Consider the following 26,479-nt stretch of genomic DNA (forward strand, 5'->3'; position numbering starts at 1 on the left):
CCGAGATTTCCATAGAACTGAGTTCGCTATAAGTGAGTTTTATTGTAGTGCTTTCGAAAATCAACAATTTACTAAAAATTCACAGGTTCTGTAATAAGCTATCAGTTGAGAGTAGATCTAGTATAAAATGTCTGTGAAAGCTATTTTCCAATGTAACACACCTTATAACTCTATAGATTCTCTTCATATAAGACTGTAACTCCTGGACAGCATGGTACAACAGTCGTGGGTGAGCTCCTATCCCAATATACGCTGCCCTAAACACGTCAACCAGTTCTTCCATCAGTTTCCCTAGAGGGTGAGCATTAGTCTCAAATGCCTGAAATAATGATTTATTAACCTTTAGCCAGCTAAATTTCTAAAATGGACTTGCCTACCATTCAACTGGGGCAGTACCATTTAATATTCAAAGGGATGTTATTTAACTATTACTGACTGAATAGCGAATAGTGCAGACCAATATCAGCCTGCACGGATGCTGATCTTGGTCTGCGCTGGTCGGAAAGGCAGAATCACTTGCCGCCAGCAGGCTAAATGTTAATTGGTTCTGTTGGGTTTAGAGTTGCATGGACATGATTTTGGTCATACGGTGACTTTTCCAGCTTTTGAAGATGGAGGAAGACCCCAGGTGCCATTCCGTGCATTGTTACAGGCATTAGCTGACACCTGGGTAGAACCACTGATCATCCATAAGCCAGCTTGGTGGCTTCCTCACATGAAAAATTCTACATCTCAAGCGTGGTATCCAGCCCAAATTGGTGAAGGGCAAGTGGTTCGATGTAGGAGACCACAACCACACGGCCACAGTGGTCCCACCTAGAATAATGATAAACTATTTGTTTAGTTGTATTTTATGTCACAATGACATATGAGAGAGGGTCATGATGACCCTGGATCGCTAACCTGAGAAATATGAGCTACATGTTTCAAATGTCAAACTGATGATTTTTAGAAATTTTTTGGAAGATTTTCCAATGTACAATCAAGTAACCCCTGGGGCGGAGCCAATTTTACTCCGGAGGTCATGATTTAAACAAAGTCTGTAGAAGTCTACTAGGCAATGTTACATATCAAATATCTAAGATCTAGGCCTTCTGGTTTATTTTTAGCAAATTTATGAAGTTTTTACCTATGTACAATTAAGTGACCCCTGGGGTGGGGTCAATTTTGACCCTGGGGGTCATGATTAGAACAAATTTTGTAGGGGTCCACTAGGCAATGCTACATGTCAAATATCTAAGCTCTAGGCCTTCTGGTTTATTTTTAGAATTTTTTTTAAAGATTTTCCTATGTAAAATCAAGTGACCCGTAAGGCAGGGTCAATTTTGACCCCGGGGTCATGATTTGAACAAATTTTGTAGAGCTTTAGGCCTTCTGGTTTATTTTTAGAAAATTTTGAAGAGATTTTTCTATGTACAATCAAGTAACCCCATGGGGCGTGGTCAATCTGACCCCGGGGGTCATGATTTGAATAAATTTTGTAGAGGTCCACTAGGCAATGCTACAAGTGAAATATCTAAGCTCTAGGCCTTCTGGTTTATTTTTAGAAATTTTTTGAAGATTTTCCTATGTAAAATCAAGTGACTCCTGGGGCGGGGCCAATTTTACCACGGGGGTCATGATTTGAACAAAGTTTGTAGAAGTCTACTAGGCAATGTTACATATCAAATATCTAAGAACTAGACCTTCTGGTTTATTTTTAGCAAATTTATGAAGATTTCCCTATGTACAATCAAGTAACCCCTGGGGCTGGGTCAATTTGACCCTGGGGGACAAATTTTGTAGAGATCCACTAGGCAATGCTACATGTCAAATATCTAAGCTCTAGGCCTTCTGGTTTATTTTTAGAAAATTTTGAAGATTTTTCTATGTACAATCAAGTAACCCCATGGGGTGGGGCCAATTTGACCCCGGAGGTCATGATTTGAACAAATTTTGTAGAAGTCTACTAGGCAATGCTACATGTCAAATATCTAAGATCTAGGCCTTCTGGTTTATTTTTAGAAAATTTTGAAGATTTTTCTATGTACAATCAAGTAACCCCATGAGGCGGGGTCATGATTTGAACAAATTTTGTAAGGGTCCACTAGGCAATGCTACATGTGAAATATCTAAGCTCTAGGCCTTCTGGTTTATTTTAAGAAAATTTTTGAAGATTTTCCTATGTAAAATCAAGTGACCCCTGGGGCGGGGTCAATTTTGACCCGGGGGTCATGATTTGAACAAATTTTGTAGAGGTCCACTAGGCAATGCTACATGTCAAACATCTAAGCTCTAGGCCGTCTGGTTTATTTTTAAAAAAATTTTGAAGATTTTCCTATAGAAATCTGTGTAAAATCAAGTGACCCCTGGGGCAGGGTCAATTTTGACCCCGGGGTCATGATTTGAACAACTTTAGTAAAGGTCCACTAGGCAATGCTACATGTCAAATATCTAAGCTCTAGGCCTTCTGGTTTTTGAGAAGAAGATTTTTTAAGATTTTCCTATGTAAAATCAAGTGACCCCTGGGGCGGGGTCAATTTTGACCCCAGGGTCATGATTTGAATAAATTTGGTAGAGGTCCACTAGGCAATGCTTCACACCAAATATCTAAGCTCTAGGGCTTCTGGTTTTTGAGAAGAAATTTTTCCTTTTGGTTACCATGGCAACCAGAGTTCTGCATGGATTTCAATTCTTTGAAAAAATTTTGTAGAGCTTCATCCAAGGAACATTCCTGTAAAGTTTGGATGAAATTGGCCTAGCGGTTTATGAGGAGATGTCGTTTAAAGTAAAAGTTTATGGACGGACGACGGACGCCAAGTGATCCTAATAGCTCACCGTGAGCCTTTGGCTCTGGTGAGCTAAAAAGCAACTTCTGATCAGTGAAGAAAGACAGGTTCCCTTTTGGAAATCATTTTGGTACTGGTAGAACCTGGGTAGAATAACAGCTTTCTGCAAGCCAGCAAGATAACTTTCCCCACATGAATTTTTTTATAGAGGGGTAACAAAATACCATGTCAGTGACCTACACATATACTGCTAAGCTGCAAAGACCCACTAAAATGATTGGCAGAGAAGTAAATTGTTTTCCTAAATATAACAAATCCTTTTTTCTTAATATAAAAGATCTTAACAAGAGCTGCGAAACTTCAAAAACAATAGCAGGGTAAATCTTACAAAGTTTCAGCAATCTTGCTTGTATGACTGGGTTAAAGGTCAAGAGTACAACTGAACCTAATTTAGCAGTCACTTGTATTTAGGAACCATTTGCTTTAAGCAGCCAGTCACCAAACTTTCTAAAATGAATTTTTTTTTATATCTTCAACTTTTCTTAAGAAGTAACATGCCTTAAGTACCCAGATTGTGTTGCCCCCTTGACTGGCTGTTTACTACATGACTGTATAACTATATTTCAGCATATAGCGGTCAATAGCAAGTGTTCAAAGAATTGCTGCAAATGTACATCATGTTGAAATCTAGAAGTGTTTAACAACTGAACTGTCTAAATTCAGACAGACCATTACAGTAACTGTGAAATCAATCATATACTATAGGAACTAATTTTTGTGGATATCCATGGTTGTGTCAATCCACAAAATCAAATGGCAAGGAAAAACAAGTTCCTGGTCATGCAATCTCCAAAAACTGAAACCCACAAATAAGTTTCCAGTCACTATAAGTTCCAAAAGTTGAACTCCACACATTCATACCCCTATGAAAATAGACATTTTTGCTAAAACCACAAAATTGTATGCCAATAAAACTAACCCTTACCCTGCTAAATTTCTATAATGAACTTGTCCAGCTTTCAATTTGGACATTACCATTAACTGTTAAAAAGGGTGCTTACCAAAAAAGATACTGACTGAATGGCGAACAGTGGAGACCATGATCAGACTGCATGGATGTGCAGGCTGATCTTGGTCTGTACTGGTCGCAAAGGCAGAATCAATTACCGTCAGCAGGCTAGGGTTAAATGATTTAGATAAAAGAACAACCTTGATTAAGTATTGCACAGTTTGTGAGTAGTGTTCTATTGTGAGTATAGGAACACTGTGGGTGGGTATCTTCTCTAGTTGTTCTAGGTTACTCAACTCTCGTTTCTGTTTAGAAGACATACGACTGTAAAAAGAGAAAAAAGCAACATGAAAATCTCCACTGTGACTTTTTGGACTACATGTAGTAAGAAAAGAAAGTATAAGACATCTTATTTTGTAAATACAAATACTGGTCCTCTTCAAAATACTGTGACTAAAATTTGTCTTTCCTTAATACAGAAAATAAATCATTGTGTTAACATGTACCTTTTATCTCTTTCCTTCAAGCGCTGTTTCCCGGTCACAATACAAGAGACCACATGGTCCCAGGCTTTATTTGTATTTGGTTCCCCATCTCCACTATAGTGAAGACTGTCGTAACATTGGTAGAAAATCTCTTCCCATTTTCTCTCTGGCTTCACACACAATTTTCCAAACAAACTAAAAAATAATTACTTCTACAATCAGATAAAATATGAGCTGCTCCAAGAGAAAACCAACATAGTGTGTTTGCGAACAGCATGGATTCAGACTAGCCTGCACATCCGTGCAGTCGTGTCAGGATCCATGCTGTTTGCTTTCAAAGCCTATTACAATAAGAGAAACTATAAGCAAACAGCATGGATCCTGACCAGATTACACTGATGCACAGACTGGTCTAGATCCATGCTGGTCATAAATGCACTATGTTGGTTTTCTCATGGTGTGGCTCATATTTGTAATGACACTATAATACAGTAGACACAAGTGAAATGTTTACCTTATTTTGTTTGGAAATGGTACATTCTACTTTCAGTAACATGTTTTTTGATAAAAGGAAGAATATAAATACTCTACGTAGATGGTCACACATGGGACAGTTATATGAAATGATTTTAAGTCAGAACATCTGTGCAAAATTATTTTAAAACTGGAATATTTCTGTGAAATTATTTCAAAACTGGACAAACAGTTTGGGATCGGACACTGTTTGAAGATATTTCTTTTTTTAGCTCCAGCTACCATGTTAATGACAATCAGAATATATTCTTGGTAAAGTCACCTAACAATCATTCATGTGAAAACATTTTAAAATTGGGTCAGTAGTTTCTGACAAGTTTTTTTTTAGTTTCCACTATACACATACAAAGAAGTGTCCAGACCCCTGACAGGCCATGTTTTTTGACCAAACTGAATCAGAATAATTTGAACAAAACTTAAAGAGAGTTATACAAGGATATTTTATAACTTGTTTTTTAATGGGGCAGCAGTTCCTGACTCGGGGATTTTTAAACTTTCGATTAAATACATAATTTTTATGATTATGGAGAAGTGACAATGCCCCCTGGTGACCATGTAATTTCAAAGAATCAGAATAATTTGAACAATCTTGATAGTTCATTCAAGGATCATTTCTGTGAATTTATTTCAAAGCCTTTAAAAGGAGGTGTCATTCGATGATATATCTACTTTTAACTGGCAGCCCCTACGTACCATCAAGCAAAACCATCTGATGAGGGCAAATTTGGATGAGGGCGGCTCAAAGAACATCCAGGCCAAGTTTCATCAACTTTTAACTAGTGGTTTAAGAGGAGATGTTATTTAAAGACAATGTTGACCTGGAGATGTTATTTATTGACAATGTTGACCGGATGGACTGACAGATGACAAGCAACAAGTGATCATAGTAGTTCACCTTAAGCACATTGTACTCTGGCATGTTAAAAAGAGCTGTCACAGGAGACAGCATGCTTGACTATTTCGATGCTGGATATTGAAAATGGGCACATCTTAGGAAGCTGGAGCTGTCACTTGAGTGTTTAATGACTCCAATGAGGATGAAGATATTGGACAATAGCTTAAGTATGAGCAATAACTTTTAGCAATGAACACTAGTCGGGATGTCAGCTGCAACCGAAAATCGAACCTGGAATGCTGGTGCTGTAGTGTAACATACTAACCACTGTGCCACTGACTCCCTCTCTGTTCTAATTTTAATTTGTTTTAAACAGGCACCTGCCTTTAGCAGCGACATTGTGTTGGTCCTCTGACAGGCTGCTTAATACAGGTTTGACTGTATAACATACCTACCTAGATACATTTTCCATGGTAACTCTGATCCATGAATGTTTCGACATTGACGTAGTTAGAGGTGTTTTATGGAATGTTCCTGATATTTTCAGACCTTGATTCCAAGTTCCACTGAATGTACCATCTATTTTATCACCACTGGGGAATGTTAAACATCCCTAAAGAAAATACAAAAATTATAGTTTACTTTAATTTAATGGGCCATACTGATGTAAAAATACTATTCCTATGACCTGTATATCTTTCTTAAAAGAAACAACCCTTCAATAAAGTTGTCTTGGCCTAACCACACTCTGAAAATAAACAGTAGAATATTTATCGAAGGGCAGATCTAGAAATCTTGGCTAGCAGAAGTGACATGCCGGGGATGTGCAGGGATATGATCTCCAGAAAATTTTAAGCAGATAAATTAAGCAGTCTAAAAGTCAGATTAATGTATTTAGTTTGTTAGGTTCCACATGCACATTATGTAAGCTGCTCAGAATGCCATTGCTATAACAATTACTATATTTTGCAATTTCTTCCATAATTACATATATCTTCATTTCAACACCAAAACAAATGTATGCCTGACATATTAAGAAGGAGTGGGCAATGGTTCTGACCCAAAACCCTCCCTGTTACTGCATATACTGGCCAATATGTACCTGTTAAGGTGTTACAAGGGACTTCATGTTATATGTACAGTAGTGGTATCAAAACATATTTTTCTTTGATTCTTAGATTTAATAAGGACATAAAACAGACAGATTCACTAAATAATTAATGCTCAGTAGACACTTTGAATTTAAATATAATGATATGAGCCGCACCATGAGAAAACCAACATTATAGTGAGTTTGCGACCAGCATGGATCCAGACCAGCCTGCGCATCCACGCAGTCTGGTCAGGATCCATGCTGTTTGCTTTCAAAGCCTATTGCAATTAAAGAAACTGTTAGCGAACAGCATGGATCCTGACCAGACTGCGCGGATGCGCAGGCTGGTCTAGATCCATGCTGGTCGCAAATGCACTATGTTGGTTTTCTCATGGCGCGGCTCATATAATTAGCTTTACTGAACAAGTATGATTTACCTTTCCCTGCAACATGGTAATACCAGCAAATTCTCCTTCGTAACAACTGTTATCATCTGTTAACATCAGACCATGGCCCTGTAATACACAGACATACTAAATACAAAAGGCAACATGTTTACATGACAATGTTCTTTCTTTGGAGACATGCCCTGTTTGTGCATAAAAAATTTTATGGCTGGCAACCCATCTTAAAATGACCAGGATCCAATCTTATGGCAATCTGTAAGAAAATCATTTTTTTCTGAAAAGAACTTCCCAGAATATCTACCTATGAAAACTAAGGGGTAGAGTCCTGTTAAGAGGAAAGACTTAAGTATAGATTTGAAACAAGTTAACCTTTAGCCTGCTAACGGCAAGTGATTCTGCCTTTGCGACCATTGCAGACCAAGATCAGCCTGCACATCCGTGCAGTCTGATCATGGTCTGCACTGTTCGCTATACATACAGTCAGTAAATTTTTAGTCAACACCCCTACAAATAATAAATGGTATTGTCCAAATTGAATGATGGACCAGTCCATTTTAGAAATTTAGCAGGCTAAAGGTTAATATGCCTTTGTTCCAGAAATGTATTGAGCAATCAGTAACTGCAGATAGGTTAATATTCACAGTCATTTTATTTTCTTTAATAATCATGAATAATGCCACCTGTGAATTCAAATATTAATTTAGTTATGTCCTAAGACATAAATACTCATGTGTCACAAATTCTGAACATTGTAAATGAGGTTGCTACCCAAGAAATTACTAAATAATGCCTTTGCAAAAATTACCACATTTAACAGAACATACAAATTCAGTGAGTTGGTATCCTCTGCTCAATGGATTCATGGTACACATTGCCCACAAAAATGTGAAATAGAATTATAGTAACAGGTTAGTCATAATGCCTAATTTATTACTTAAGTTATAACAATGTAAGCTAAAACAGCTTACATATTTTAGTTTGTTTGTTTGTTTTGGGTTTAACGCCATTTTTCAACAGTATTTCAGACATAACGGCGGGCAGTAAAGTTAACCAGTGTTCCTGGATTCTGTACCAGTACAAACCCTGTTCTCCGCAAGTAACTGCCAACTTCCCCACATGAATCAGAGGTGGAGGACTAATGATTTCAGACACAATGTTGTTTATCAAATAGTCACGGAGAACATACGCCCCGCCCGAGGATCGAACTCACGACCCCGCAATCCGTAGACCAACCTACTGAGCTAAGCGGGCAGGCTTACATATTTTAGTACATGTACATGAACCTTACTTCTATGAATCTTATTTCTACGAGAAGATGGAAACTATTTTGATTTTTAGTAAAAATTGTCTTGACCTTGACATTAGTAAACAAGAACACAAACAAACCTTGGTCTCTGTGCTAGCTATCTATGTACCAAGTTTTATCTGTATGTCTGATTCCTTACTGAAGTCATTAAGCTTATCTTTTGTTTTCTATTTTTAATAATGGTAAACTAGACCTTGACCCAAGGAACACTTGCAGATCTGAATTCCAATCAGTTGAGAAGTTTATAATATACTGTGACATCATATTTATGGAGTCTAAATTCTCATAGATTTTGTGGTTTTGTCAATCCATGAAATGAAATGCAAAGAAATAAACAATATATTCACATTAATTTTATCTAAAGGGGAATGGAGGATAATCTATAAATAGCCATTTTGGGCAAAACCACGAAAATTCATGCCCACGAAATAAAATAATTTCATTTATGTATTAACATTTAACATAACTTGATCTTTATCTTATATAATGATTATTAATAAGTACTAACAATCAATTTATCATGCTGAAAGTTTCCTTCGAAATACATTCCATCCAGCGTGACAACAACTCCATCACCATGGCGACCGTCTTCCTGCCACATACCCATATACTTCTCCCCTGTCATACAAAAAAACAAAAGTTGCATACATCGGCCTTTCTCTTTAGTTACAAGTCTCTCTGTCTTTATGCTTCATCTTGCAATTTAAGGGTTTTGGTAATGCAGTTAAACTTGAATGAAGAGACCAGCCAAGAAAGCAGACGAAGGTGGCTGCTTAAGTAAGATTAAAGTTAGAACAAACTAATACATTTGTGTGTCCAAAGTATATGATTGTGTGTCCATAGTATATGATTGTGTGTCCATAGTATATGACTGTGTGTCCATGGTATAATGATTGTGTGTCCATGGTATAATGATTGTGTGTCCATGGTATAATGATTGTGTGTCCATGGTATAATGATTGTGTGTCCATAGGGCACTGGTGCCCTAACTTCCTGTCACTGTACATTGTTTCATGACTCCAGGTGAAATAGTTTTAAGATATATGCAGCACAAATTTGTAAGCACTTCATACGTATTTTTCAATATGTCAAGGACGATAACTCTGGTCTGACTGAGCAAAATTCCAAACAGAACCCCAGGTGCACAACTTCACATGTTTTATGATAATCCTCTAATGTTTTATGACTCTACGTCAAATCCCTTTTGAGATACATGGGTCATAAACTTTAATGCACATTTTGATTAAGTCAGGGGCCATAACTCTTGTCTTGCAAAGTGACATAAAAAACATAATTGTACATCCAACATGTACATGGTTTAATGACTCTTGGTAAATTTTTTTTAAGATATATGCAACAGAAACTTTTATGTACTTTATGTGTATTTTGATTAAGTGAAGGGCCATAACTCTGGTACAGCTGTCTGAAACCCTAATTAAAACAGCAGGTGGTTAACTTCTCCTGATGAATGACAATCCTGTGAGGTATGATGACTCTGGGTCAAACACTTTATGAAATATGCACAACATAAATTCAGACAGAGCGAAGTTCTTAAGTTACAATAGCTATGTGGCTACTTCTTTGTTCTATCTATTGTTCTTTTTAGGTATGTAACAAGTTTTTAGCCAAATAAATGAAATAGAATGAAAGGAATTAATATTATCTGTTGTTCTCCTGCCTACATAATTATCCTACTGTATGTGCAGACAGACATGTTACCAACAGCAAATCTAAGTGCTCCCACCCAAAAATTTCAGGGGGCGCAAAATCGATTTTATAAGTTAACAGATTGGTGTCAGATGAGGCAAATTCAACTAAATACCCGTCTGACTTAAGAACTCTGGAGAGGTTGCCCAGAATATTTATATTCTTTGCAAATGGGAATTCAAGCTTTTCAAATACTTCACTCCAAATATGAATGTTTAGTTTTAGAATCAAAGAATAAATTATGTTACTTTACAAGTTACCTTTCAGTATATCATCCATGACACCATATCCATGTTTTTTATCAAACAGCCACTCTCCAACATAAACAAATGATGCACTGTTTAAATATTTCCCTTTCCTAAACACACCATGACCATGTCGCATAGCGTCCTTGAAGTATCCATCATACAGATCCCCGTTACTGTACCTGTAACAATAAATTTGCCTATAGTATAAAGTTATATTAAAAATTCAAGGTTCTTTAACCCTTAGCCTGCTCAATTTCTATAATGAACTTGTCCATCTTTCATTTTGGACAGTACCATTAGTTGTTAAAATGGGTGCTTACCAAGAAATACTGACTTAATGGCAAACAGAGCAGATTTTGATCAGACTCCACAGATGTGCAGTGTGATCATGATCTACACTGTTCACAAAGGTATAATTTGTATCCAGCATGATAAGGGTTAAAATTTCCAGCTTAAACCTACCATTTTTAAGTTAATTTTTTTCTGAAAGTAGAATGTGTCTGTAGGACACAGGGTGTGCCCCCCACTGGTACATTTGTCACAAATAAGGGGCAATAATTCAAATGTTTGCAGTCTCAATGGGGTAAAGCCTCAACAAACATTTTATGCAAAGGATTCATTACTTTTGAGCTATGAGCATCACAAACAAAAAATCCACTATTTTGGCTATTTCAAGGGCCATAACTCTGTAATAAGAGCTAAGATTCTCAAGAAGAATGCCAAGTGTGCAAGGTCACATCACAATAAAGACTCCAGCAAGGTTTCCTGAATTTACATCTAATACTTTTTGAGCTAGGCACATAATTAGGTGAAAAAGTGCATTTTTTTACTATTTCAGGGGCCATAACTATAAAAAAGGGGGTGGAGCCAGCCAAAAAATTAGAGGTGTGGAAGTTTATATCATGATAAAGACTTATGCAAGTTTTCAACCATTTATATTAAATACTTTTTTAGCTAGGTGTGTCACAAGGTGAAAATGTACATTTTTGACTATTTCAGGGGCCATAACTCTAAAAATAGGGGGTGGACCGAAATAAAAAATAGGAGGTGCGCAAGTTCATATCATGATTAAGACTCATGCAAGGTTTCATGAATCCATATCAAATACTTTTTGAGCTAGGCATGTCACAAGGTGAAAATGTGCATTTTTGACTATTTCAGGGGCCATAACTCTAAAAGTAGGGGGCGGAGCCAGATGGAAAATAGGAGATGCGCAAGTTCATATCATGATTAAGACTCGTGCAAGGTTTCATGAAACTATATCAAATATTTTTTGAGCTAGGCATGTCACAAGGTGAAAATGTGCATTTTTGACTATTTCAGGGGCCATAACTCTGAAAATAGAGGGTGGAGCCAGATGAAAAATAGGAGGTGCGCAAGTTCATATCATGATTAAGACTCATGCAAGGTTTCATGAATCTATATCAAATACTTTTTGAGCTAGGCGTGTCACAAGGTAAATATGTGAATTTTCGACTATTTCAGGGGCCATAACTCTGAAAATAGGGGGTGGAGCCAGATGAAAAATAGAAGGTGCGCAAGTTCATACCATGATTAAGACTCATGCAAGGTTTCATGAATCTATATCAAATATTTTTTGAGCCAGGCATGTCACAAGGTGAGAATGTGCATTTTTGACTATTTCAGGGGCCATAACTCTGAAAATAGGGGGCGGAGCCAGATGAAAAATAGGAGGTGCGCAAGTTCATATCATGATTAAGACTCATGCAAGGTTTCATGAATCCATATCAAATACTTTTGAGCTAGGCGTGTCACAAGGTAAAAATGTGAATTTTTGACTATTTCAAAGGGCCGTAACTCTGAAAATAGGGGGTGGAGCCAGATGAAAAATAGAAGGTGTGCAAGTTCATATCATGATTAAGACTCATGCAAGGTTTCATGAATCTATATCAAATACTTTTTGAGCTAGGCGTGTCACAAGGTAAAAATGTGCATTTTTGACTATTTCAGGGGCCATAACTCTGAAAATAGGGGGAGGAGCCAGACAAAAAATAGGAGGTGCGCAAGTTCATATCATGATAAAGACTCATGCAAGGTTTCATCAATTTACATGTATATCACATACTTTTCAAGCTAGGCGCGTCACGAACTTCGGACGGACGGACAGACGCACGGATGCACGGACAAGACCAAATCTATATGCCCCCACCACTCATGGGGGGGCACAAAAAAAACAACAAAGCATTTTTCAAAAATACCAAGATAAAACGTTTCTACTGCTTTTCTTAAAGGTATACTAGGCTCAATTTTCATATCTGGAAATATAGTTTATGTAAACATAAAATTAAAAAGTTCATTTTAAATGTGTCTTTTTAGTAGAATATCTGATCAAATATTGAAGCATTATTTCTTGATTCATTCATTACACTAAATATCATCTCGACTTGACTTCAACAAACGTGTTGTGCTGATTTAAATTTTTAAATATTACTAGTCATACAAGAATCCTTGATGTTGCCTACTAATGACTAATTTAAAAGAAGTTGCAATTATAGCATAAGCATTTTTTCATGTTCATAACTGACGAGATATATCTTATCTAGCAATTGAAAGTTTGTGGAGACTGGTTCTATAATTCCTTGAACTGCAATACCTGACAACAAAATAATATGACTGTAGTTGTAAACAACTGTAAAAAATAAGCAGTACATGGAATTATTTTCCTTAATGCAGTTGCATATCAAATATATACAAAGATAGGTATGGGCCATTTATTAACTTACTTGATTTTGCCATGCCCATGAAGTTTTCCATCTTTCCATGCCCCTTCCTGTATCTCTTCAGTGTCGTTTTCTTTAGGTACAACCATCTTACCAGACCTACATAACACAAAATCTGATGACAACACAACTTGAAATTGATGTTTTTTTTCATGAATAGCTCTAACATGGTGAATATTGTTAACATGTTCACTACTTCAAAATGGGCTTTTATTTCTAACAAAGTCTTTAACCTTTTCCCTGCTAAATTTCTACAATGCACTGGTCCATCATTCTATTTGGGCAATACCATTTATTATGTGAAGGAGTGTTCACTGAAAATTTAATGACAAAATAGCGAAGAGTGCAGACCATGATCAGCCTGCACATAGTCTGCACTGGTTGCAAAGACAGAATCACTTCCCCCACCCCAACAGGCTAAAGGTTAAACAGAATGGTTTTAAATCTCTCACTCTACACTTTATTGAAAATGAAATTTTTAAAACTCAGTATAAATATTTGTTGAGGGCTTTTATTCTTGCAATTAAGTTCTCCAATAAAATTAAACTCAAAGCAGCTATTATAATCAAGGACAGTATAATTTTGTTATCTGCCACATCTCTGCTGAATCTTGATATAAATGAATTGATTGATAGTTTCTTATCCATCTTGATTTAGTACCCATGTTTCCAAAATTCTTCACTTTTTTCAATAAAAATTTGATTTTTTTCCCATAGCATTTTCATACTATGAAAGGAAATATCTTTACAACATGACTACTTGAAAGCATGTAGACACTGTTGTCCAGAAAATTGGCCTACCCAGTAATACTGCCATGTTTGAATTTTCCTCTGTATTTTCTACCATCTGGCCATTTCAATAACCCGCTGAAATAAAAATCATCATGATAGCAGTTATAGCTGTTATGAAACACATATCGAAATTTGACATTTACATACCATGTATATTTCATCATTGTCACTGTTCAATCAATTAATACTAAAAATGCTTTGTCAGCATTTTTAATCAGAAACTGTAATGTGACCAATGTATAAACAGTTAAACTTCATTCACTCAAATTCAGTTACTAGTAATTCATTTCATTTCTGCTGAAATGTGATGAAAGTTTCAAGTCTATTTAAAACTGTATAGAGTCCGCTTCCTGAAAAACCAGTACTTGTGTCTCAAACCCACAAAACCTAGAATGAGCAGCTGACACCTTAACAACTAGACTGCCGCTCCCCTTTAGAAGAAAAACTGATTAAAGTCATGCTGAGGTAAACCTAACCTAAGGAAATGGCAGACAATCTTTTATCGGACAGATATCAAATGGACAACAACTGAAGGTATCAGCCAAAAACTAAAATATTTCTTGTCAGATCTAGTATTGAGAAATGACTTAAATAATATTTGGATGATATGAAAAAATACATAAAGTATAGACTTACGATCCATGAACTTTTCCATTTAACCAGTAGCCCCTGTAGTTGCCCTCTCTGTACAGTGTATGCTTGGTAAACGTGTGACGTGCAAGCCTGATCACTGGTGTATGAACACGTTCTCCGCTGTTCTGTCTATTTACTGATTTCTGACTGGCTAGCACTTTGTTGATAGCTGTGTTGAATGCAACAACCCATTCTACCTGGAAAATATTGTTTCATTAATTTAAAAGTGTTTTAATGCCCCATAAATCCTGTAACACTTAAAAGCTTATCCTGACTTGAGATAAATATTTTTTTCACCAACTGAAAAATTTTCATAATCTAGTAACCTTATGATGTCAGGCAAAGACTTCTGTAAGTTATACATGTAAATCTAAAAATTGGAACTATTACTTTTGAGGAGAAATCAGACGAATTTTCAAAAGCAAAATTGAGCCGCAACATGAGGAAACCAACATAGTGCATTTGCATCCACGCAGTCTGGTCAGGATCCATGCTGTTCACTTTTAACGCCTATTGCAAGTAGAGAAACCCTTAGAGAACAGCATGGATGCTGACCAGACTGGGCGGTTGCGCAGGTTGGTCTGGATCCATGCTGGTCGCAAATGCACTATGTTGGTTTTCTCATGGTGTGGCTCAAATGGAATACATAGTTGTAGTTAACATGATGAACAAATTTCTATGGCACTGTTTGAAGTGTGAAGTCACTTCTTGAAAATGCTGTAGTTCATGGTAAGACAAAAATACATGTACAATCTTGTAATGGAATTCAGGACATTTTGATGACTGCTAGACTGCTGAAACATTGTTTAACCTTTACCATGCTAAATTTCTAAAATAGACTGGTCCATCATTCAATTTGGGCAGTACCATTTATCATTTGAAGGAGTTTTCACTGAAAATTTTCTGACTGAAAAGCAAACAGTGCAGACCATGATCAGCTGTGCAGGCTGATCTTGATCTGCACTGGTCGCAAAGGCAGAATCACTTGCCAACAGGAGGCTAAAGGTTAATTAATTCTAAAGAAGATGGATACCAGACACAGGATGCCTGAAAAAGCAATCTGCAAGACACTTCAAGATGTCCTATCAAATGTCTTGGAAATATAATAGCAATTATGAAAGGCAGAAAGACTGCATTAAGTAAGAAACCTATGGTATCACTACCTTACCTTTATCTGTGATGTTGGCGTAGTCAAAGTGAGAACATCCTCAGGGGTAGTAACTGTGATCACATTTCTAAAACGAGAAAGTCATACTGATATATCCTACAGGTCTACTCCTTTACGAGCAATACACACTTGTTATTATTATTTTGTAGGCATGTGTGCTTAAACGAAATCTTACAGAATTCATTTTTTCCCCCAATATTATCACTGAGACATCACGATTTTGCATGTGACATTGCCAAATGGGTGTGATGTTGCACAGGTAAAACTGGTCTAATTTATTGAACCATTTAAAAGACATGGAGCAAAAAGATGTTTGATTGTTTTACATCTAAGATCGAAATATCTACACAAGTGGACACCAGATAACTAATATTCACTCATGGCTTCACCACCCTTAAAATATTGCATCTGATGTTCACATGGTGCACAGTGATTCTATCTTTCACTGAAACAAACAAATATTCTCTACACAGCATTCTGCTTAAATCTTAATAACTTTAAGAGAGATCTTATAGGTAATCAGTACAATATTGTACTATAAGCTAACTCTGTCTTTCAGGAGTTAATTCCTTTTAAATTCCATCAGATAAATTATTTTTCAACTCTAATACGACTATTATGCAATGTAATACCATGACAAAAGTCCTAAACTGGACAAAACTTTCAAAGATCTGGTTAGAGCATGTACTCACTGTTGGCTGGTAGATTCTGAAGATGGCAAATCTATCCATACTGTCTCTAGAGGATATGACTGGTAATTAGAATACTGAAATAATAACATTCAAACCATATTGTACCTGTGCCTGTATTCATCAAAGAAAATAGACAAAGACTTATGAATGGCAAATATTCATTACTTTGTCTTCAGCACAGCTACAATATGAGCCGCGCCATGAGAAAACCAACATAGTGGCTTTGCGACCAGCATGGATCCAGACCAGCCTGCGCATCCGCGCAGTCTGGTCAGGATCCATGCTGTTCGCTTTCAAAGCCTACTGCAATTAGAGAAACCGTTAGCAAACAGCATGGATCCTGACCAGACTGCGCAGATGCACAGGCTGGTCTGGATCCATGCTGGTCGCAAAGCCACTATGTTGTTTTTCTCATGGCGCGGCTCATATATATACAGCTACAGAATGAGTATTCATGCAATGTTATTCTCTATGGTAATTTAACAATGGCAGAGCAAAATGAAAATTTAGCATTTTAACGTCAAAGTTTTAGACTTTAAACACTGACAAATTATGGGCCCTGAACATGTTTCATGTTTTCAGCAGCATTTCTGCAGTTTTACATATTACTAACAACTAACAAATGGCTTGCAAGTCAATAGTCAAAGCTATTGCCCTAGGTCCAAAGAACCAAGAGGCAATAGTTTTAGCTTTTGACCAGCAAGCCGTTCAACAAGTGTTTTATTACAGGACAAATCTTGAAATTTTGACTAGCATAGCAAAATTTAGTGTCAATAGCACAAACTATGGACTGTAAATTTATATAACGGGTCATGTTATAAAACATACTTTTTCTGAACATGTATATAGTTCAAGTTTGTAAAACAAGAGGGTCATGATGACCCTGGATCGCTCACCTGAGTAATATGAGCTACATGTTTCAAATGTCAAACTGATGATAAAATATTAGAAAGTCAGTAGGTCATATTCATGGTTAATGAAATTCAGTTTTACGATTGATGTGCAAAGCTGTGTATGTCATCAAAATTTCAAGGCTGTATCTTAAAAAAAAAAGAAAGCAGGTCAGTAGGTCAAGGTCACAGTCAAGCAACACCATATTACTTGGGGTCATCAGGTAATTATAATTAAACAGTCTTAGAAATAGGATCAGATGATTTTTTAAGTATGATTTTTTAAGTATTTTTTCCTATATAACTCGCATAATAACTAAGTAAACCCAGGGCGGGGCCTCTTTTAACCCCAGGGGCATAATTTGAACAATTTTGGTAGAGGACTACTAGACAATGCATCATACCAAATATCAAAAGCCTAGGTCATATGGTTTCAGACAAGAAGATTTTTGAAGTTTTTTCCTATATAAGTCTATATAAAACTTGGGACCCCCAGGTCAGGGCCTCTTTCACCCCAGGGGTACAATTTGAACAATTTTGGTTGAGTACCATTGACAATGCTACAAACCAAATATCAAAGGTCTTAGTGTTGTGGTTTCAGAGAAGATTTTTAAACTTTTTTTCCTATGTAAGTCTATGTAAAATTTCGGACCCCAGGGGCGGGACCATATTTGACCCTAGGGGAATAATTTGAAAAATCTTGGTAGAGGACCACTAGATGATGCTACATATCAAATATCAAAGCCCTAGGCCCTGTGGTTTTGGACAAGAAGATTTTCAAAGTTTTCCCGCTATAAGTCTATATAAACCATGACCCCCGGGGCGGGGCCATATTTGACCCTAGGGGGATAATTTGAATAATTTTGATAGAGGACCACTAGATGATGCTACACACCAGATATCTAAGCCCTAGGCCCTGTGGTTTTAGACAAGAAGATTTTTAAAGTTTTTCTTTTCGGTTGCCATGGCAACCAGAGTTCTGCATGGAATTCAATTCTTTGAACAATTTTGAAAGGGGGTCACCCAAGGATCATTCCTGTGAAGTTTGGTGTAATTCTGCCCAGTGGTTTTCAAGAAGAAGATTTTTTTAGAAAATGTTGACGGACGCACTACGGACGACGGACATTGAGCGGTCACAAAAGCTCACCATGAGCCTTTGGCTCAGGTGAGCTAAAAAACACCTATCAAATGAAATACTCAGTATCCAAAATAAATCAAAAAGTACCTTCAATACCTTTAATATTTGCTTGTGTACATGTATTAATTATAATGCTGGGCAGCCTTTTACATAGTAATCTTGTATCTAAACAAATATTGTTCTCATTGTTTTGCACAAAATAATTCATGTATTCACCTTACCTGAGCATGTATAAACAAATCATTGAACAGGTAGAATGTATGAGTTGAAAATCTCCCAGCATTCAGCAGTGACAGAGGACAAGATCTACTTTCTTTAATCAATCTCCTAGCTGGACTCTTCAAACTATCCTGCAACAACAAAAAAATGTATGTACAGAACTCATTGCAGCATTCATCAGTGACAGCGCTGAAATCTTCAAAGTCTCCTGTAACAGAAAATAGAATGTATTTGTTGAAAATCTCCAACCTTTCAGCAGTGAGAGAGGACAAAATCTACTCTATCTCCTCACTGGAATCTTCAAACTATCCTGTGATAAAAAATGAAATGATTGTGGACAAATTCTCTTGGCATTCATCAGTTCATTTACTCAAACTCTCCAGTAACAGAAAATTGACTGTAGGTAAAGAAAATCTTCTAGCATTCATCAATAACAAAGGACATGATCTACTTGCTTTGATCAATAATATGGCTAGACTGTTCAAGCTCTCCTATACCAGAACTTAGAGACAGTGTTCATTCCAGGCTGCGCCATGGGGCCATTGGCGCGTATTTACCGCTTTGGCGCACAAATGGTCAACCTACAGCACCCATCGGGCGCACACATTTTCAGAAAATAAAATATGCAATCCTAGCCGTAAGCGCTGACTTCGAGCTGTAGTGAATCAAATACATGTACTACTCTTCCGATGACGTAACGCGCCCTTTCATTCATTGATGAAAAGATAGTAGCCAGTTTCTGGTCACCTAACAACACACAGCTTTCCATGTTGCTATGCAAATGTTGACAAAAAATGCAGCCAAGATTTGGAGGAAAAAGAAATCCATGTTTTAAACCAAAATGCCCAAAAACAACAGACAACAGACAAAGGAGAACGAAGTCCAAAGAAAGATGACTTGTCCAAGACCACTAAATCACCCGATAGCGCAGCCACTGTGTCAGAATTGCAAGATAAACATTCGTTCCAGAATAAATCATTTACTAAACGGTTGTCAGACTTTCCATCGACATGGTTACATTTTGAATTCGATAACAGAAAAAAATGTCATGAACTGTAATAGACTAATTTATGTTTAAAGTAGAAGACATGACCCCTGTTATTTTCAAATGTCCCAAAGTTTTTGCCTCCTTGCAGCCCTTTGACCCCACTTAAAAAAAATCTGGAAAGAACACTGAAAAGATGTCAAAATAAGTGACAGATGCACCCAAAATCGATAGCCAGTATATCTTAATATGGGCATAAAAAGAATGTATGCACAGGAATTCTCCCAGTAGTTTATACATGGGAAGTTAGCTGACTGGCAGCTTGACGCAAGTTGCTACTTAATACAGGTGACTAAATGATGCTGTACAAGAGGTGTACATCAGATGGTTTTCTTTTTCTTTTTGGTTGGGTCTAACATCACACCAATACAATTACTGGTCATATGGTGGCTTTTCAGCTTTTTTCCTGGTGGAGGAAGACCCTATGTGCCCCTCCAGGCATTATATCATCATGGGCGGGCATCTGGGTAAGAACCAATGACCTGCCGTAAGCCAGTTGATTGGCTTCCACAAATGAAGGGTTCTATGCCCCAAGTGAGGCTGGAACCTCCATTGATGAGGGTCAAGTGATTTGAAGTAAGCGGCCCCTAACCACTTGGCCACATTCGTCAGATGAGATTCTACTATCAGTAAATCTCTCCTAAAAAATAGTACATATTAATAAATGTACAAATACACTTAGTATGAATTTATACTTTCGTTAAAAAAAATGGCATTTTTTTTTCAACTAATCACCACATGATACATGTATTAAGCTGTGAAAGCAGATCTACATACACCTCTTATATTTTGCCAATTTAAATTTTATATCTGATGAATTTTCTATACTTAAAATCAATATCTTATGATAAAGTATTCATTGAGAAATGTGCACAGTATATCTTTAAAATATGCAAGAATTTTTAATATCAAATTTGTCTACACTATATCCATAAACTATTAAAATAAGACAGGATTTCTGATTTTTTGATGTTGCAGGTCCTACACTCTGACACATATGAGACTGTTGGAGAATACATATAGAACTTACAGATATTTTAGTAGCGGAACTTTCCCAGAACATCCTCGTGTTATCTGCATCAGATATGGCCGTCTGAGACATTCGTACAAAATGTTCCAGATTTAAATGTACACTGGATAGCAGGTTGCATTCCTTGCTTGGCTGGAAATAGATTTTTAGCAACTATCAAAGCCAAATGGCCAGATTCAGTTGGAAACATTCTGAAGCATATTAAACATACGATGTTCAGATTTAATATTACTTTAAGAAATTACATGTTCCATATAATCATTAATTTTGTAAATGACAAATGTGCCAGTACAAGAACAGCCTTATAAATGACATAGGTGATTATATTTTTTTCCTAAATTGTTAAAATTAATGCAAAATGGCAAAATTTATGAGGCTTATATAAGAGAATTCAGAGGTAACAAATATTTGTAGATTTTGTTTTTAATTATTTTTTGTTGTCTAAGGTGTCCAATATCAGAACATTTTAATTTTCAAATATTTTTTTTTTTGTTCTTGAAGGGTTTAAGTCACAATGACACAATTATTTTAGGTCATATGGCTACTTTTCTGTCTTTTCAGGCAAAGGAAGACCCCCAGGTATTATTTCAATAGGAGTTGGCACCTAAGCAGAACCATTGGCCTTCTGTAAGCCAGCTGATGGCTTCCTCATATGTAGAATTCTACACACCTAGAGAAGTTTTGAACCAGCATCGATGAGGGGCAAGTGAGTTAAAGTCAGCCACAACTCAAGGAGCCCCCTTTCAAACAATATAGCCTTACACACTCACTACATACATATAAATCAGGAACTGTGGTCTTTAATTTGTAGATCTATGTGTAAGGAGCAACTAGATTAATTTTATAGGATAACTTTGCAAATTTTTATTATTATGTATAGAGATTCACAACATGTACCCACAGAAGTGTTGCAACTGTAACCTCTTTTATGTCTTTTCTGAGCATTTAAAACAAACAGTATGGAGTACAGAAACCATAAACTGTAGCATGATCATGTTAAAATTTTATCTCCATTCTAAATCAAAAAAGAATTACGATATAGAATATAAAGTAACCAAAACATTCCTTTCTTACTGTTTTAACTTAAAAAAAGTACAAGGTAGAAAAACTTGAATAAATGACTAAAAGACCAACCTTTTTAAACAACTCCGAGAATTTAGTGACAACAACTGATATTTCCTTGACGTTTTTCAGTGGTACATACATGATTTCCCGGAATTTAGCTGAATGATCAGGTTTTGCCTCAGTTTGGTTAGTCTTCAGTAAGTCCTTGTAGAACTCTTGTAACACTTCAAACATTGAACTGTAACATGATATCAAACATTAAACTGTAACATGATATCAAACATAGAACTGTAACATAATTTCAAACTCTGAAGTATAACATGGTATCAAACATTGAACTGTAACATAATTTCAAACTCTGAAGTGTAACATGATTTCAAACATTGAACTGTTACATGATATCAAACATTGAACTGTAACATAATTTCAAACTCTGAAGTGTAACATGATTTCAAACATTGAACTGTAATATGATTTCAAACATTGAACTGTAACATGATTTCAAACACTGAACTGTAACATGATTTCAAACATTGAACAGTAACATAATTTCAAAATCTGAAGTGTTACATGATATCAAACATTGAACTGTAACATGATTTCAAACACTGAACTGTAACATGATTTCAAACATTGACCTCTAGCAGAATTTCAAACACTGAACTGTTACATGATTTCAAACTCTGAAGTGTAACATGATTTCAAACATTGAACTGTAACATGATTTCAAACATTGAACTGTAACATAATTTCAAACTCTGAAGTGTTACATGATATCAAACATTGAACTGTAACATGATTTCAAACACTGAACTGTAACATGATTTCAAACATTGAACAGTAACATAATTTCAAACTCTGAAGTGTTACATGATATCAAACATTGAACTGTAACATGATTTCAAACACTGAACTGTAACATGATTTCAAACATTGACCTCTAGCAGAATTTCAAACACTGAACTGTTACATGATTTCAAACTCTGAAGTGTAACATGATTTCAAACACTGAACTGTAACATGATTTTAAACATTGAACTGTAACATAATTTCAAACTCTGAAGTGTTACATGATATCAAACATTGAACTGTAACATGATTTCAAACATTAAACTATTACATGATTTCAAACTCTGAAGTGTTACATGATATCAAACATTGAGCTGTAACATAATTTCAAACATTGAACTGTTACATGATATCAAACATTGAACTGTAACATAATTTCAAACTCTGAAGTGTGACATGATTTCAAACATTGAACTGTAACATGATTTCAAACACTGAACTGTAACATGATTTCAAACACTGAACTCTAGCAGAATTTCAAACTCTGAAGTGTTACATGATATCAAACATTGAACTGTAACATGATTTCAAACACTGAACTGTAACATAATTTCAAACTCTGAAGTGTAACATGATTTCAAACATTGAACTGTAACATGATTTCAAACATTAACCTCTAGCAGAATTTCAAACAATGAATTTAACATGATTAAAAACATTGAAACTGTTACAGGTTTTTACAAAATTGTTACAAAACTGTTACAGTCTTTTACAAGATTTTAAACACTGAACTGCAACACAATTTCAAACATGATACTGTACCATGATTTCAATCATTGAATTTTAACAGGATTTCAAACATTTAGCATTAACAGACTTTCAAATGTTCTGACTTTTAACAGGATCCCAAACACAAAACTGAGTGGTGACTTCAAACATTAAACTGTAACATGATTTCACACGTTGAATTCTAAAAAGATTTCAAACAGTGAACTGTAATGCAATAAAAAACATGGAACTGTTACATAATACCAAACATTGAACTTTAACAAAATTTCAAACATTTAATTGCAGCACAATTTCAAACACTGAACTGTAATTGATTTCAAACATTGAACAGTAATGTTATTTCAATATATAACAAGAGCTGTCCAATGACAATGTGCTCCACAATTTCAAGCCCTTCCACTTAATATTGCCTAACATAAAAGAACTTCAGCAAATGTTTTACATTGAAAAAGGTGCATAAATTTGCCAGAGTTATGAAATCTGCAATGTGAAGTCATCTAATAATGCAAGAGATGTGTGGAAATTCAGAAAACATTTTGTCAAGTAGTTCCTAAGAAACATGCTTACATGCAAAACTGTCACAAAATTTTATGTTAAAAAGGGGTATAATTTTGACAAATTAAATAAAAGCTAGAATTATGTAACTTGCCAAAGTCATGTGTTTAAAATTGAAAGCATATGGCCTAGTAGTTTTAGAGAAATCTGCTTACATATGAAACTTTTGTAATGCTGATGCTGAAAGGATGAACACAAAAGCTCTACCATTTGAAAAATTTCACAAAATGACACAAATTTATATACAATTTTTAAAAATCAGTATCATCTTCTGTGCAAGTAGTAAAATTAATGTACTTAACATTTTTGCAATGTTCTGAATTCTTTAGAACAAGATAGAATGACATCAAATATTTAAAAAGAAATAACATGAACACCTAATTTCAGAAATCAAAAACAACAGAAAATTATATTCAAACAAACCTAGCATTTTTGGCACAGTATTCAAAAGCACCCGTAGCAACCATATCTTCAAATGCAGTTGAGTATCTCTTCAATTCAGCCACAAACTCATCATAGACTGTGAACAGTGAGGCATTTAGAATGCTTTCTCCCATGCAGAACTTGTCTGTTAGTTCTATACCATAGATCCCAACCTGTAGAAATATACAGAATTCTGCAATGAAAACTATCTCGTTAATGTACGGCTTTCTGATATTTTTTTTCAACATTTAGCTCAACAATGCTCCTGAATTAAAACAGACACTTACTTCCACTCAGCATCTAACAGGCTCTGAAAAAGCAACTTTATAATTGGACAATTTCAAAATTGTGCTCATAAGCAACCAATCAGATGTCGCATTACTTTTGGCCCTAATAACTCCCCAAATGAAACAAACTTAAGAAAGAGGACAACCAACTTAGTATGTAATGTTTCTTATAACAGAAACATCTGACATGCTTAGTGACACAGTAAATTATTTCAGTAATGGGAATCCAAAATCCCTTGAGGGAAATGGGGAAAATGGCTATCAGCAGAATATGTAGGAAATTATTCAATTAAACAGATTATAGTTCTTGACCAAAAAAATCTTTCTCTTTCCTTACATAAGATTCTATTTTTGTAAAATAAAAACCATACCTTTGTTGACAATTCTGTGAACGTTGTTAGTAAACTGTCTATCATTGTTTTGTATGGCTGTACTTCAAGACTTGTGAAGAATCCTGAAAATAAATGTTATCTGCATTGCAACATTTTCAGAAAGACCATAAAAACACACACTAAAATAAGTTACATAATGTGTCACTGGTTAGCCATAATACATTTTTTCAAAAGCACTGCATCGTAAATGATAGTCAGTAAAGCTGTAAGTTTTCCTAAACTTTTCCCCATCACTATTTTCTTGTCTGTAAACATAAGCTACTTGAAAAAAAAATAAAGTTCTTTCTTAATTCAATTACAAACAAGAGATGTCACTAATGGTGATAAATGCCCCCGCAGCACCTTGACCATTGACCTGGTGATCTTGACCTTTGACCTGGTGACCCCAAAGTCAGCAGGGTCGTGTACTCAATAAGTTCTATCAGCATGTGAAGTTTGAAGGTCCTGGGTGCAGTGGTTCGCGAGTAAAGTGCCTTCATGCAAAAAGTTAATGTTGTGACGAACTAACGAACGAACAGTTGAAAACTAATATGCCTCCCTTCGGGGGCACAAAAAGAACAAACACATCAACATGTATCAAATTTTAACTTCTGGATTTTTTATATTTTCATTCTCCGTAACTATCTACTAGTATATGGATCTTACAAAATAAAGCTGTTATTCATGAAAATTAACTCTGTAACAGATTAGGTTGATCATAAAGTGAGCCGTGCCATGGGAAAACCAACACAGTGGCTTTGCGACCAGCATGGATCCAGACCAGCCTGCGCATCCACGCAGTCTGGTCAGGATCCATGCTGTTCGCTTTCAAAGCCTATTAGAATTAGAGAAACGGTTAGTAAACAGCATGGATCCTGACCAGACTGCACGGATGCGCAGGCTGGTCTGGATCCATGCTGGTCACAAAGCCACTATGTTGGTTTTCTCATGGCGTGGCTAAAGTTATCAGTGTTCCTACATTTTTTACCAGTTCAGACTTGTTCTCCACAGGTAAATGACAACTTTTTCACATGACACAGATGTGGGTTATAAGTGACTTCAGACATATTGTCTTTTATTAAAACGTCTCAGAGAACGTAAGACACGTCCAGGTATCCAACTCATGACCTCTCATTTCATAGTTGTGCTCTTCTTGTATGACTAACCAGCTGTGCTTCTTTAACTGACTGACAAGGCTAGTGATCAAAAGAGTGAATTCATAAAAACTGAAATACCATACCTGACATTTGTATTCTCTTGACAAAGTCTTGTGTAATCTGCTGCAGATGCCTGTGTAACTCCCTCACAAATCTTGTCACTTCAAACAGAGCCTGGGTCATATCTGTCTGTTGTCGTGATATACACGCACAGTTATCTCCTCCTGTTGTCACAGAACTAATCCAGCCAGCCTGACAATAAAACAATTTTAGTAACTACAGAGTCCTTTTAGTATAAGTATAT

General features: G+C 35.9%; 1 protein-coding gene across 1 annotated transcript in view; it reads right to left on the bottom strand.

The window, feature by feature from the left end:
• LOC123546896 (alsin-like) overlaps positions 1-26,479 on the bottom strand; it is a 103,858-nt gene that overhangs the window by 21,809 nt on the left and 55,570 nt on the right. Inside the window, exons 9-26 of the mRNA XM_045333534.2 lie at positions 26,259-26,427; positions 25,019-25,101; positions 24,361-24,533; positions 21,874-22,042; positions 20,740-20,871; positions 18,667-18,795; positions 16,418-16,491; positions 15,726-15,792; positions 14,561-14,754; positions 13,934-13,999; positions 13,137-13,232; positions 10,405-10,571; positions 8,946-9,055; positions 7,162-7,239; positions 6,087-6,244; positions 4,284-4,457; positions 3,978-4,101; positions 162-319 (exon numbers count right to left, since the gene is read on the bottom strand). Coding sequence (XP_045189469.2) covers positions 162-319; positions 3,978-4,101; positions 4,284-4,457; positions 6,087-6,244; positions 7,162-7,239; positions 8,946-9,055; positions 10,405-10,571; positions 13,137-13,232; positions 13,934-13,999; positions 14,561-14,754; positions 15,726-15,792; positions 16,418-16,491; positions 18,667-18,795; positions 20,740-20,871; positions 21,874-22,042; positions 24,361-24,533; positions 25,019-25,101; positions 26,259-26,427 — 2,321 coding nt within the window. The remainder of the gene's footprint in view (positions 1-161; positions 320-3,977; positions 4,102-4,283; positions 4,458-6,086; positions 6,245-7,161; positions 7,240-8,945; positions 9,056-10,404; positions 10,572-13,136; positions 13,233-13,933; positions 14,000-14,560; positions 14,755-15,725; positions 15,793-16,417; positions 16,492-18,666; positions 18,796-20,739; positions 20,872-21,873; positions 22,043-24,360; positions 24,534-25,018; positions 25,102-26,258; positions 26,428-26,479) is intronic.

Source organism: Mercenaria mercenaria, chromosome 9, assembly GCF_021730395.1.
Source record: "Mercenaria mercenaria strain notata chromosome 9, MADL_Memer_1, whole genome shotgun sequence".
NCBI classification, from domain to species: Eukaryota; Metazoa; Mollusca; class Bivalvia; order Venerida; family Veneridae; genus Mercenaria; species Mercenaria mercenaria.